Source organism: Thermobia domestica, chromosome 10 (genome assembly GCF_964235325.1).
Source record: "Thermobia domestica chromosome 10, izTheDome1.hap1.1, whole genome shotgun sequence".
Taxonomy (NCBI): domain Eukaryota; kingdom Metazoa; phylum Arthropoda; class Insecta; order Zygentoma; family Lepismatidae; genus Thermobia; species Thermobia domestica.
Genome location: NC_137463.1, coordinates 171,455,418 through 171,468,168, shown reverse-complemented (window position 1 = coordinate 171,468,168; position 12,751 = coordinate 171,455,418). Strand labels below are relative to the sequence as shown.

The window sequence follows — 12,751 nt, the reverse complement described above, 5'->3', positions numbered from 1 at the left end:
TGTTCACAAACCATCCATTAATGAATAACACTATTTTCATCATAAGTGCTTTAAGTGAGTAGTGATGGAATTTTTTACACGAACTTCGTAAACTTTGACCCGGAAGACTCAGGGGTAGTCAGATCGATTATTATAGTGATCCAGTCTGACCCAGATAGACCCGGTGTGAACAGGATGGAGCCATGTCTGGAACTGACCTGGCAGAACACGGAGACGAAACACTAACATACATGTGGGAATTATACAAGGGGCTATTAACGCAGTTGTAACAAACATGATTATCTCTTTTGCCATTCCCTTTTCATGAAATATAATGTTCTTTCTCGCTTGTTGCTGCACTGAAGCATTGCACTGAAATAAATCTACAAGAATTATCAGAGTACAAGCGCGTCCGAATCACAGGAAAACAACCTATATGTTTCTCTTATGAGTAAATGTCAACGTTTATCCTACCTGTAAAACTTGCTGTTTAGAGTATGAAAAATAAATCTGAGCTTAAACAATGTTTTGTTAATTCTTTTTGTCTACCGTGTGCGTGGGTTTTCTCGGGGTTTTCCCATTTCGTCCCACTTTCTTCATTCCACCATTTCATTCAATTCTCATAATCACCGTCTCCTTTAGCCTAACCGGCATAAACGTGGGACGTAAAACTCAAAGATTTCATTTCATTTTTCTTTTTGTCTAGTCTATGTTCAAGAACCACTATGGGTAAACGAAGGAACAAAAATTATTTAATTTCTGTAAAATGAAATATTTAAGACATGATATTTTAATTAGAAAATGCCACATCGAGAATGAAACAAATGAATGTTTGAGCTCCCAGTAGTGAACTTCATTAATCAATTATAAAATTGTGCAGTAATGCTGCAGATATGGTATTTCTTCTGGTTCTAAGTCAGCGGGTCTGCTCTAGTCTCTATGGGTCTTCGGATTTTTTCAGGTCACTGGGTCTATCGGGCCACTGTGTCTGTCCTCATCAGAGAAGTGAGACTTAGACCCGAATGACCGAAAGAAACATCATGATTCCAGTGACCCAGTGACTCATAAAAGATTCCATCACTCAAAGTGAGGGCCAGTGTGAACTTGGCCTCTTACCAAGATCTTTTTTTACCTATATCTTGGGAACTAATAAACCACGAACAGTTTCGTGCACAAGTATGCACTAACCAATGGCACAATTTTCTTCTATAGAGCTTGAAGTAGGTGCCAGACCCCAAAAGTTTCTTTATTGTTATTAATTTTGTTGTATCTTTGTAGCTAATAAAGCTCAAACAATGGAGTTGCGTGCACAAACAAGAAAAACAACGATGCATTAACGAATTTCGGTTATATATAGCAAGCAGTGTTCGTAGTTGGAAAGAAATTTCATTAATCTAGGGAAATTTCATAGGTAAATTTAGCAGAAAGGGGAAAAGGGAATTTTTCGATAAAACATGAAAAATTCAGGGAAATTCTCCAGCTGACTGATTGCCCAATATCAATGCTTAAATTTTGTTTGTTTTTCATAAATAAACCAATACAATAGCAATAGTTTGTGTGTGCTGAAAGTAGCATAGTTTGCACCCATTGTTGGTTGGATGGGGGTCACGGTGGCTCAGTGGTAGAGCGCTTACCTCTAGTACATAGTGTCCCTTGTTTGATTCTCAGCCAAGTAAGCTTGTGGTGAACAACATCGTGTCCATGGATCTTCTCGAGGTACTTCCGTTTTCTCCCATTTCTCACTCTTCCATCATCATTCACTTGCTTTGATCATCACCTCCTTTAGCCTAAAGGCATAAACGTGAGACGTTAAACTGAAAGATTTCATTATATTTCATTTTGTTGGATGGGTGTATTTTTGTGTATATTTTTGTATAAAAAAATGATTGAAATGGAAACGAAAAAACAGAAGCAAAAAGCAAATGAATAAAACAAATGTGGTTGGTAATTCCTTTAATATAGCTAAATTACCCTTATCACATAGCTTCTGTTGTAGGTATTTGACACTCAACAAACTAGGGAAAATTAAATAAGAAAAGGGAACATTTTGTGTCAGTCGAGGGAAATTCTGTTAAAGAAACCTACGAGCACTGATAGTTAGAGCTTGGAGTAGAGGAGAGCAATGTGAACTTGGTCGGAGATATAAGAAATTCTTCAGGTGGTCACAAAAGCTTGATTGATAAATGTTTAGTGTTCGTGTAACGTTGGTTTCATTAGATCAAGGTTTCTCAACCTGAGGGTCGCGAAGATAAGCGGAAGAAATAAATATAATTAGAATCTAATACTGCAAAATAGAGTAATTTGGGGCAATATGCGCAGTTTTTGACATTGGGCCTTCTAAAATTGTAACTATCAGACCAAGAAACCCGAAAACTTAGGGGAATATACTTACATCTTTCTACTACCTACGAATGTGAAATATGTTTGTCAACTCAGCTTAGTAGAGAAAATAATGGAGTTAAAAGTGACCCTTCCAAAACGGGCATATTGCCCCAATATCGGGGTAAAAAGCACATATAGGGAAAATTTGCGTACATCTGCATTAAAAAATATGTTTGGAACTCTTCTCTGCTTTATTGATAGATTCATATAAATATGAGTAGAAATAAACGTTAACAATACTAATGTACTATTGCTATACAATATCTACGCCTTGAGCAATTAGTAGTCTAGGCAGAATTATGGAACATTGTTCTTAATACCTAATGCAAATCATTAACACACCGTAGGACCTACACATTAAAAAAAAAGTAGCATATTTAAATGTTTGCATTGAAAATATTTGTGAGTACTGCAATAATTATGGACACACCTGTAGAACATGCACTGTGTGTAGATTAAACATACATTATATAGTGTAAATATATGCCTACATAGCCTAGTAAAGGTTCTAATGTACTGCACTTCAGAAACAAGTCACATTAGTTTTCCCGTCTGGACATCAAAAATTATATATGGAAGTGATTTTAACAGTTGTCACAAGTTAACAATACATTTTTCTTGCGCATTTTTCATGATACCACTTGAAACAACTCATACACTTAACCCAATCACCCATGTTGGTTGCTTCACTTGCATAGTAATACCCATTACAGGCAGCACAAAAATTGTTGGGATCTGCCATCATCTGACGTGTGTGAGGTTTGAGTAACTCATTTCGGCTGCAAACAATTCCTACAGTTTCCTTTGCACGCAGATTGCGTATAAACTTCTTGTTTTGGGCACATGATAGACTTGTAATCTTTCGTTTCTTCTTGTTGAGAATTTCGATATGTTGCGGGGTTGTTAGATATGTTGCACTTCTGGTAGATGTAGTGCGTGTAGCCTCTTGACGGGTAGGAACAGGCATGATATCTTGAAATGACGTAGTTTGATCCCTACTTTTATCACCACCATGCACTTTTGCTGCAGCAATTTGTTCACTTCGTGAAGCAGTTCCTTGTATTCCTTCAGATTGTCTGCAAGTACTGGTTGAAGGTTCTGCCGAAGTGTCGCCTGGGATTGTATCCACCTGGAACGCACTAATTGGTATGGTATCAGGGTTTAATGGATAAATTCCACATGTGCGGAAACTATTCACTGCTGAACCCACAGTAGGAGCTTTGCCCTACGCTGCAGCAAAAAGAGATCCAAAAACAAATTTACTTATCTTCCTTCCTCTATTCTGCCGAATGAAAGCTGAACACTGTTCATTCCAATAGTGCTTTAATGACCGATATATTGCTTTGTCAAGGGGTTGTAGCCAGTGTGTAGTATGGCTTGGAAGGCACAATAGAGCTATTTGATTATCTTCACAGAATTGAATTGCTTCAATGTTATAGTAGTGTGTTGTGTGACCATCTAATAACAGCAGAACCCTTCCTTGAGACTTGTGATGCTGAAAATGTTGTAACCAGAGCATAAATGTTATCTCTGTCATTTATCCTGAATCAGTCATAGCAACTGCGGAGCGTGGTAGTAGCCCATCCTGAAATTCTTCTCTCATGCTAACACCCTTAAAAATGATAAAGGGCGGAACGTAAACCCCTGAAGCACTCATACATCCCATTTCAGTAACTGTTTCCCCCTTCTTCCCCGTAGTTAATGTATGCACTGACTTTTTGCCTTTAGCCGCCAACACTTTTCCCGGTTTAAATATCATTTGCAAACCCGTCTCGTCACAGTTGAAAATATGTGATGGAGGCAAACGATTACCTCCAGGGTTTTCCATTTGTTCATCAAGGAGTTTGAAAAACTTGTCACATTCAGCTTTATTCAAAGAAGCTGAACGTGCGTAAGAGAGGGGTTGAGCCTTTCGAATACTAACAACATTGTTCCGTTGCAGCAACCCATACAACCAATCATATCCTGCAGTTTCAGTGCGCGAACAAAATGGGTGTTTCAGTCCATTCTTCTCTGCATATTGATATGCGATTTTTGGAGAGTCAGCCATAGTTAGTGGAAAACCCTTTGATTCCAACTGCAATAAATGTATTACTAAGTCCTTCTCCGTTGAACCAAGTACTATGGGTCTTCCTAATTTTGGTCTATACATAACGTCTCTGTTGAACGCTTTCAGGAAACCCTCTGAAATCATCACTGATCACGACATGCACTTACAGTTACAATCGTGCAGCTATACAGTTGAATCCCCCCCCCCACACAAAATTGTTACGCTTTTATCACATCATACAAAATCAAACGTTTGGGGTAATTTGCACATATGTGCATTTTATCTTTAGATATATATGCGCATTTACCCCCAAAGCGTAAATTTTACTACCACTGGCAACCCTTAATTACAGAAAAACTCGGCGGCCATTATGCTGAGTACGGACAAGCACGAATACCTCATGCTTCCATTCCACCTTGGAATCCTGTTCTAATAGCAATAGATTGTTGTTTGTAACTATATCTATAGTATCTCAAAGTTATATCAAACCATATGAAAATAAATTTTATACACTCAAAGGATTATTTATCTACGAAAACTGCGTTTCTTCTTGCGGTACGATTCATCCCTTCTGTGTTCTCGTGACATACAACTCAACTTGCTCAGTCTTGCCAGGCAGCCAAGAAACCTAGCCCTGTGCATTTTTTCAGTATGTGCAATTTACCCAGAACCACTCTATTTTTAGTATAATTTTGAATTTTGTTCTGATAGTCATATATTTATTTTTATACATATTGTTAAGAACAAAAAAAAAAATAGCTCTACTGAACATTTTCAACAGCTTCAGAGTTGTTTAAAAATCAAACCGGAATTAATAAAGGAGTCGCTAGCAAGAGGATGTGTCAAAATGGATGTCGTGATAGGAATGAGGTTAAGAATCACTGCATTAAATAAATTCGTTTATTGTCATCAACCCTCGTCGCCGTGGAGATGAAAATCATCAACACGAAATTTCAAGAGCCATCACTGGTACTGACGTTCTTGTAGAGTTTAATCACTGTAAGTTTTACGCAAGTTTTCACAGTCTTGATGAGATTTCTTCACATTATCTGTAAAATATGTCGAAATTGGTCAGCCTCGTCTTCAATTTCCGACTTGTTAAATTCCCAAAACTCAACTAAATTGCTCAATGGTTTTAAAATGAAGCTACATCTACCAAATTACATACCGATATCATAGGTGTGAATGACCCATGTACTTTCAAAACTGAACCAGCACAATATATTTTAAAAGTGCGGCATGATTTTTTCAACAAATACATATGATTTTCATGATGTAGCAAGCTGGTTAGACAGCCGAAACAACACCGATGATAGATTGGGTTGCATAGCTTATCCTTGTAGCCAATAAAGGGTATGGTGCTTCAGTGGTAGATCGCTTACCTCTGGTGCGTCGGGTTCCTGATTCGATCCCCGGTCAAGTAAGTTTGTAACGTACAACATTCTATTTGTGGGCTTTCACAAGGTACTTCTGTTCTCTCCCACATTCTCACTCCACCAATTCTTCTGTCATCATTCACTTTCCCTAATCATCCATCTCCTTTAGACGTAATTGTGGGATATTTAAACTGAAAAAAAAAATCATTTCATTTTCATTTCTTTGTAGCCTATAAGAACGTGAAAGTCAACTAAGAGAGTTAGTCCCAGGTTAAACACAGGATTCACAAGCAGCTTACATCATAAGTGCGCTTTCATAATTTAATTAGTATTCACTAGGGAAAATAAATGTAGTAGCTGAACAAGGACTTCATAACAAAACAAAAACAAAACAACATGTGAGAGAAAACTTCCGTTATTTTCTTTAAATAGCCGTTTTTTATATTTAACTTTATTCTCATTATTCTTATTACCTTCCTACCTCGCTTATACAAATTTAGAAGTTTATAAACATAATAGGCCTTATGCAGAGTCGTGGGTTTTGACGTATGATTAGAATCATACTAAAGGCCTGACTACTCCAGGAAACATATGTTAGTCGAACTCTTTGGTATGACACTAATCACGCGTCATAATTGAATAAGAATAAGCTCAATAAGAACTTCATAATGCAACAAAAAGTAAAAAAAAAAAAAAAAATGTGAGAGAAAACTTCCATTACCTTCTAGAAAAATAGCCGGCTTTCGTTTCATATTTAATTTTATTCTAATTATTCTTAGTACTTTCCTACTTTGCTTATACAAATTTAGAGATTTATAAATATGATAAGTTTATGAATAAATAATCGCAATTCCAATTTCAGTTCAACTTTATGTTTCTGACATTCATCTATTTTAGGGACAATGACTAAAACGTCTTCAACTCCTACATACGAAAGCTATCTTTCAGCGCGTGTTCTGTGTAACATTTCAAATAACTATTAAATTACTTGTAAGTGTAAAATTAAAACTGCAATGTCTCGTGGCTATATAGTAAGCGTAATCTTCTTCGGCGAAGGAGACCAGGGTTCGATGCCCGGTAGGAGTTCTTGTGCTTCGGATGCCTCGTTAAACTGTAAGTTCACGTCTCAGGCTCGCTGCTGGAACACACCTTAAATTAAAAGCAACCAAAAAGTACATCGTAATTCAAAAATCTACTTACATATTTTTAATTTAGAAATAACTGCAGAAACTGGAATGAAATCTGCACTATTGCTATTTAAAGTGGGTCTCTACCTAAAAATGCATACGACCATCATGTTGGTCATCTTGAAGTATGCAATCTTGAATACCGGTAGAACTCCAAGGTTTCAAATGGAAAGAGGCACGTCCCAGAGCCATGGCTAGAGATTTTGATGCCCGGGGGGAGGTAGAATTCGGCGCCCCCTCCAAATTTATCATATTAAACCTTTTCCTCCTTTCGTTTTTTCTTCTTTTTTTAACATAAGAGAAGCAGCTTTTGTTGTTATGCTATGCTGAATTTTTATCAAGCTGCTTGGGCAGACCACTTCAACACCCGAAAACGATCTTTATGTATTCTTTTACAAATAAGAATTGTTTTCGAGAGACATTTTAGACTAATACTTCACAAAACTACCTTTGGTTGTATACAAATCCACTTGGAGAACAGTTATGAAAATTTTCAGCTATTTACAACGTTTCATATTATCGATAAGAAATGGAATGTCAATACATTAGAAACTATGTGATTTAAAATGTTCGAAATAGGTGTCAGAATTAATTTCTAGTAATAATTGTAAACTTTTGTAGTTTTATTCTGTATATGACTACACAAATAGCATTTTAATTTCGATTCGTTTAATATCAGCCAGACCCGCAACCATCTACAGTGTTAGGGGAGGCATGAATATGTTAGGGGGCCAAATCATTAAAAATTCTCTTACAAATAGCTAAATTGTGTTTTTCTATTAATAATAACATTTTGTGTTATGGTCTGGAGGGGGCCACGAAAGGTTTAGGGGGGGCCCCTTGCCCTCCTCTGGTTGCGGGCCTGATACCAACAATTAAACAGGTTGAATTTGTTAATGATAGACTTTCTTTTATTACTCTTAAGGGTTGGTGGTGTGATATTATTGTTTTAAATGTGCATGCCTCAACAGAAGATAAGAATGACAATTTAAAAGATAGTTTTTACGAAGAAGTAATAGAACGGGTATTTTGTCCAACTCCCGTTATACTATATCTAGAGGTGAATACCAGATTGAAGTGTCGAATAGATTCTCGGATTTAGAAGGTTTTGAAAGCACTAGTGTTCAGGATACCCCTTTGTTCAAATTAGAGATAGCAGTAAAATTTCATCAAGAGAAAAAATGGAGCACGCGGAAATACATAGCAACAACCCATGGTTCGACCAGAAATACATTAAACTAGCGGAGAAAGGAAAACAGGCGAAACTGCCTTGGTTACAAAATTCCAACGATATAACTACACAAAATTTCGTTGACATCAGATGGGAAACTTCCAAAATGTATAGAACAAAGAAACGCGATATTTTGGATAAAATTAACAAACTTGAAGATAATAGTAAAAAAAAAAAAAAAATCTCGAGTCATGTATAAGATTATTCAAATTTCAGAAGCTGGAGAGAGAGTTTGTCCTTAGGCGTCAAGGCACCTCTGGAAAAAGAAGAGGTAGTGATTCATACCATGACTAAGAGTGGGTTAATTGCTGGAGTTGATCTATCTTTCGCGGCAAAAAACAGGTGATTAGCACAGAGAATTAGATGCAGAAAATATGAACAAAATTTCCAAGAAAAACTCCTTCCTAATGTACCACCAAATTCCCTGATTGTTATTGATAATAACCCCACACACTCAATAAAAGACGAAAAAAACCCTACGGGATAATGTACTAAAAAAGAAATATTAAAATGGTTAAAAAAAATAAGGTGTTGAATGTGTTTCAAGCTGGAACAAATTTAAAGTAATAGAAATAAAGTTGCTTCTAACATAGAAGTCTCATACAGAATAGACCGCATTGCAAAGGAAACCGGACATGAAGTTCGTCTGCCCTTATCATTGCGAACTCTTTCAAATTGAGCTTGTGTGGAGTAAAGATATGGGTGTTTCTTGCCTCCAGGAGTAGATTACGTGTAGTAAGTAATTACACTTCCTCTTCTATTATTATTATTATTATTATTATTATTATTATTATTATTATTATTATTATTATTATTATTATTATTATGACTCGATTACCGCTGCGGTATTTGATTTATGTTTTTCCTTTTTTATTTTCTCAAATCTGCCGCCTTCTACTCATAATAAGTGGCAACGTCGTGCTGTAAGACGTCTCGTTGAACGTCATTTCCGTTTTATAATCTTCGTAGGGTGAGACAGATAGTAGACGGCTCTATACACGTGATATATCATGTAAGGCTAGAAAGTCACTAAAAACGTCAATCCGATATCGGTTTTTACGTAACTTTATTCCTGTAGGAGCGGCTTGTATCTCAATGCGAGAGATAAGCATATTAATTAATGCTTTTATCCTTTCTTCTTTGCAGATGCAGTAAACTATAATAGCGCTTCCCGTCAGCGGCATCTGGCTTCTGTGTTAGAATCTTAATGTAATCGTTCAAACCGTTACTACATCTAATAGCTTCAATATGTTTTCCGGAGACCTGATGTTTCCAATCGATTTCACTTACAAGGATAATCCTAGGGATGTTGCAAGAGCTCTATACATACTTGATTCTTAGCCTGACAGAGTCGGGATTTTGGTAACAAAATCCAGGGATCTATCTCTTGCTTTACCAACTTCCTCCTTAAATATCTTAGAAACTGGTGTAAGTTTTTCTCTAGCCCTTTTCCTGCAACTGATTTTACACGTCAGCTTCGATTACAGCAGCATCGGGAACTCAAGAATTTGGCTAATTACGAATAATCCCATTATCCACATTTATGGTGACACTGCTCCTGCAGGATCTGACTATTCATAAATATTTGTCAATACCCCGAACTATCTATTATGATTTGTTCAGATTGAACTTGTAACCTTCGTGAACTAACAATCCTTTTCCTCTCGTGCTTCCACAATTAAAGGAATATTGAAACGGTAAATTTTACGAGCGACGAAATGGGAGTTCATAACCAGGAAAAGCCATATTCCTCATCATAAGGAATGTCGTGGGAAGAACCACGTCCACTTCTCGAGAAGCAATGAGATGGAAATCGATGTAGTAGGCATAAAAAACTTAATATACCATAATCTACCGAGGTAATATGCTCTGTAGAAGAGCATGGTACATCATACGCAATATCTCTTAGTTACACAAATTTGTACGAAAGATTTAAAATATTTTAGGTATTGGTAAAGGTATTGGATATAATGATTCTATTTTAAATGTGAAACCAAAGCGCTAAAATATCAGCTGTGCAAATCCTCACGGACTAAATCTTGTTGAACCAAAATTCACAGCTGAAATCTAGCTATATAGCTATACAATAGTTTCTCAGGTCAAAGAAATAAGAATAACAAGAATTTGTGAATGCTTAATTTAGACACTAGAAGAAAGAAGACTTGACTGTTCTAAAAGAATGAATATATAACACTGTTCAACAAAGAAAATGTAAATTGAACAAAATCAGTTAATTCTTATTGATTTTGTGGTGCTGATCACGAATTTGAAAGTTATTTTCGAATATTAGCTCTACTTTTCGTTTTCCAGGCATGTCTAATAATAACGCTTTAAAAATAAATATATTCGCTTCGTTTGGGGTAAAATGTTACCCTGATCTAGCAACACTGGAGAAACTATATGAATGCTTGGTTTCATTGTGTTCCTTATCTCAGTAGTGTTCTGCTATTGTTAGAAAACACAGATTTAGTGCAGTTATCAGCGTTTTGGGTGTGACGTTTGTGTAGTGCAGGACATAAAAATACAACTACAAGTACGCAAAAATACAGGTATTTCGAATGTATATTTTTAAATAGTTGTGGGAACTATTTCAAGTGACATTTTGAGGATTTCAATAAACAAAAATGCCGCAAAATTGTGTAAACGGTGCGGATAGCTTCTGCTACGTGTGTGGGGAAATGACATTTTCCTCACAAAAGCAGACTATAACACCACTAATAAGAAAAGCCTATCAATATTACTTTGGTTGTAACATTGGAGACCAAGATAAATCTTGGGCACCCCACATTGTGTGTAACACTTGTGCAAGCAATCTAAGAAATTGGATTAATGGGAAGGGGCGCTCAATGCCTTTTGCAGTGCCCATGATTTGGAGGAAGCCAAGCGACCACATCTGAGACTGTTATTTTTGTATGGTTCATTCCGTCAAGAAGGGAATTTCCACGAAGAAGAAGCGGGCCTTGATCAATCCTAACATTCCTTCTACAATGTGCCCTGTTCCACATGGAGAAGGACTACCTGTTCCTGACCCACCTAAAGAATACGATCTTTTTTCTGATGATGATCAAGAAGTTGAAGCTCCTGAATCAAATACTTCGAAGGACCCTATGTTTGTTGTAGAAGGACCTCCATGTGAACCACATAGACTTACTCAAGAGGAACTAAGTGATCTAATCAGAGACTTGGACCTCTCGAAAAGGAAACCCGAAATTTTAGCGTCACGCTTAAAGCAATGGAATTTATTGCAGGAAAAAGTAAATATTTCAGTGTATCGGAATAGGGAGAAGATATTCACTTCATTTTTTACTATGGAAGACACACTTGTGGCATGTACAGATGTAAATGGTCTCATGGGGGCACTTAAAATTAATTACGAACCTACGGAGTGGAGGCTCTTTATAGATTCGTCCAAGGTGAGTTTAAAGGCAGTGCTTGTACATATTGGAAATGAAATTCCTTCAATTCCTGTGGGTTACGCAGTTCATATGAAAAAATCTTATGAAAACTTGAAACGTTTACTTCAAGCCATTAAATATTACGATTTTCAGTGGCTCATTTGTGGTGACCTTAAAGTAATAGCACTGTTGCTAGGTATGCAGTTAGGGTATACAAAGTATTGTTGCTTTATATGTGAATGGGACTGTAGAGATCGTGGATCTCATTACCGCAAAAGTGATTGGATTACTATAGAAACTCTTCAGCCTGGAGTGAAAAATGTGCAGCATGAACCACTGGTAGATCGTAACCGAATTTTGTTTCCCTTTCTACATATAAAATTAGGTCTTATGAAAAGTTTTGTTAAGAGTATGAACCAAGAGGATGAGGCCTATAAGTACCTAAGAGGACAATTCCCTCGATAAAGTAATGCCAAAGTTAAAGAGAGTGTTTTCATAGTTAGGCAACTATTCAAAGATCACAAGTTCGACGAAATTCTCCAAGGTGAGGAGAAAGCTGCGTGGGAAACCTTGAAGAGTGTTTGTTCACAGTTCTTGGGAAGACACCGAGCAACAAATTACAAACAACTGGTAGCAAAGTTGTTATTGTGCTACGAAAATCTTGGTTGCAATATGTCTCTGAAACTCCACTTTCTTCATTCATATCTAGACTTCTTTCCCGAAGATTGTGGAGCAGTAAGTGACGAACATGGTGAGCGTTTCCATCAATGTATTGCAGCCATGGAGGAGAGATATGAGGGAAAGTGAAGTTCTAACATATTGGCCTATTGTTGGACTATTGCAAGGGATGCTCCAGATGTAACCTACAAAAGGCAAGCCAAGCAAAGACGCTCAAAATAAAATAAACATAATCCTGTACAAGGGATCACTTGAAACTTTTGCCTACATTGCAGTGTAGTTCTTGCACAAAAAGGTATTTGTACATATTTTTCATGTTTTGATGTTAATACTGATTTTTATTACGGAATTGTTAATGTTTAACTTGACCACGGTTACTTTATTTTCTGTATCGCTGTGAAACTGGTATTTGCGCAATTTTGAAAAAGGAAGTACAAGGGTATAAAAACCTATAGGTTAGGGTACTTCTTAAC

The 12,751-nt window shown here is 36.6% G+C and overlaps 1 protein-coding gene across 1 annotated transcript; it reads right to left on the bottom strand.

Moving 5' to 3' along the window:
- Positions 1–3,898: 3,898 nt before the first annotated feature.
- Positions 3,899–4,555, bottom strand: LOC145661674 (uncharacterized). The gene has a single exon (XM_081727001.1). The coding sequence runs from the start codon at positions 4,553–4,555 to the stop codon at positions 3,899–3,901; it is 657 nt and encodes a 218-aa protein (XP_081583127.1).
- Between the last annotated feature and the right edge of the window lie 8,196 nt (positions 4,556–12,751).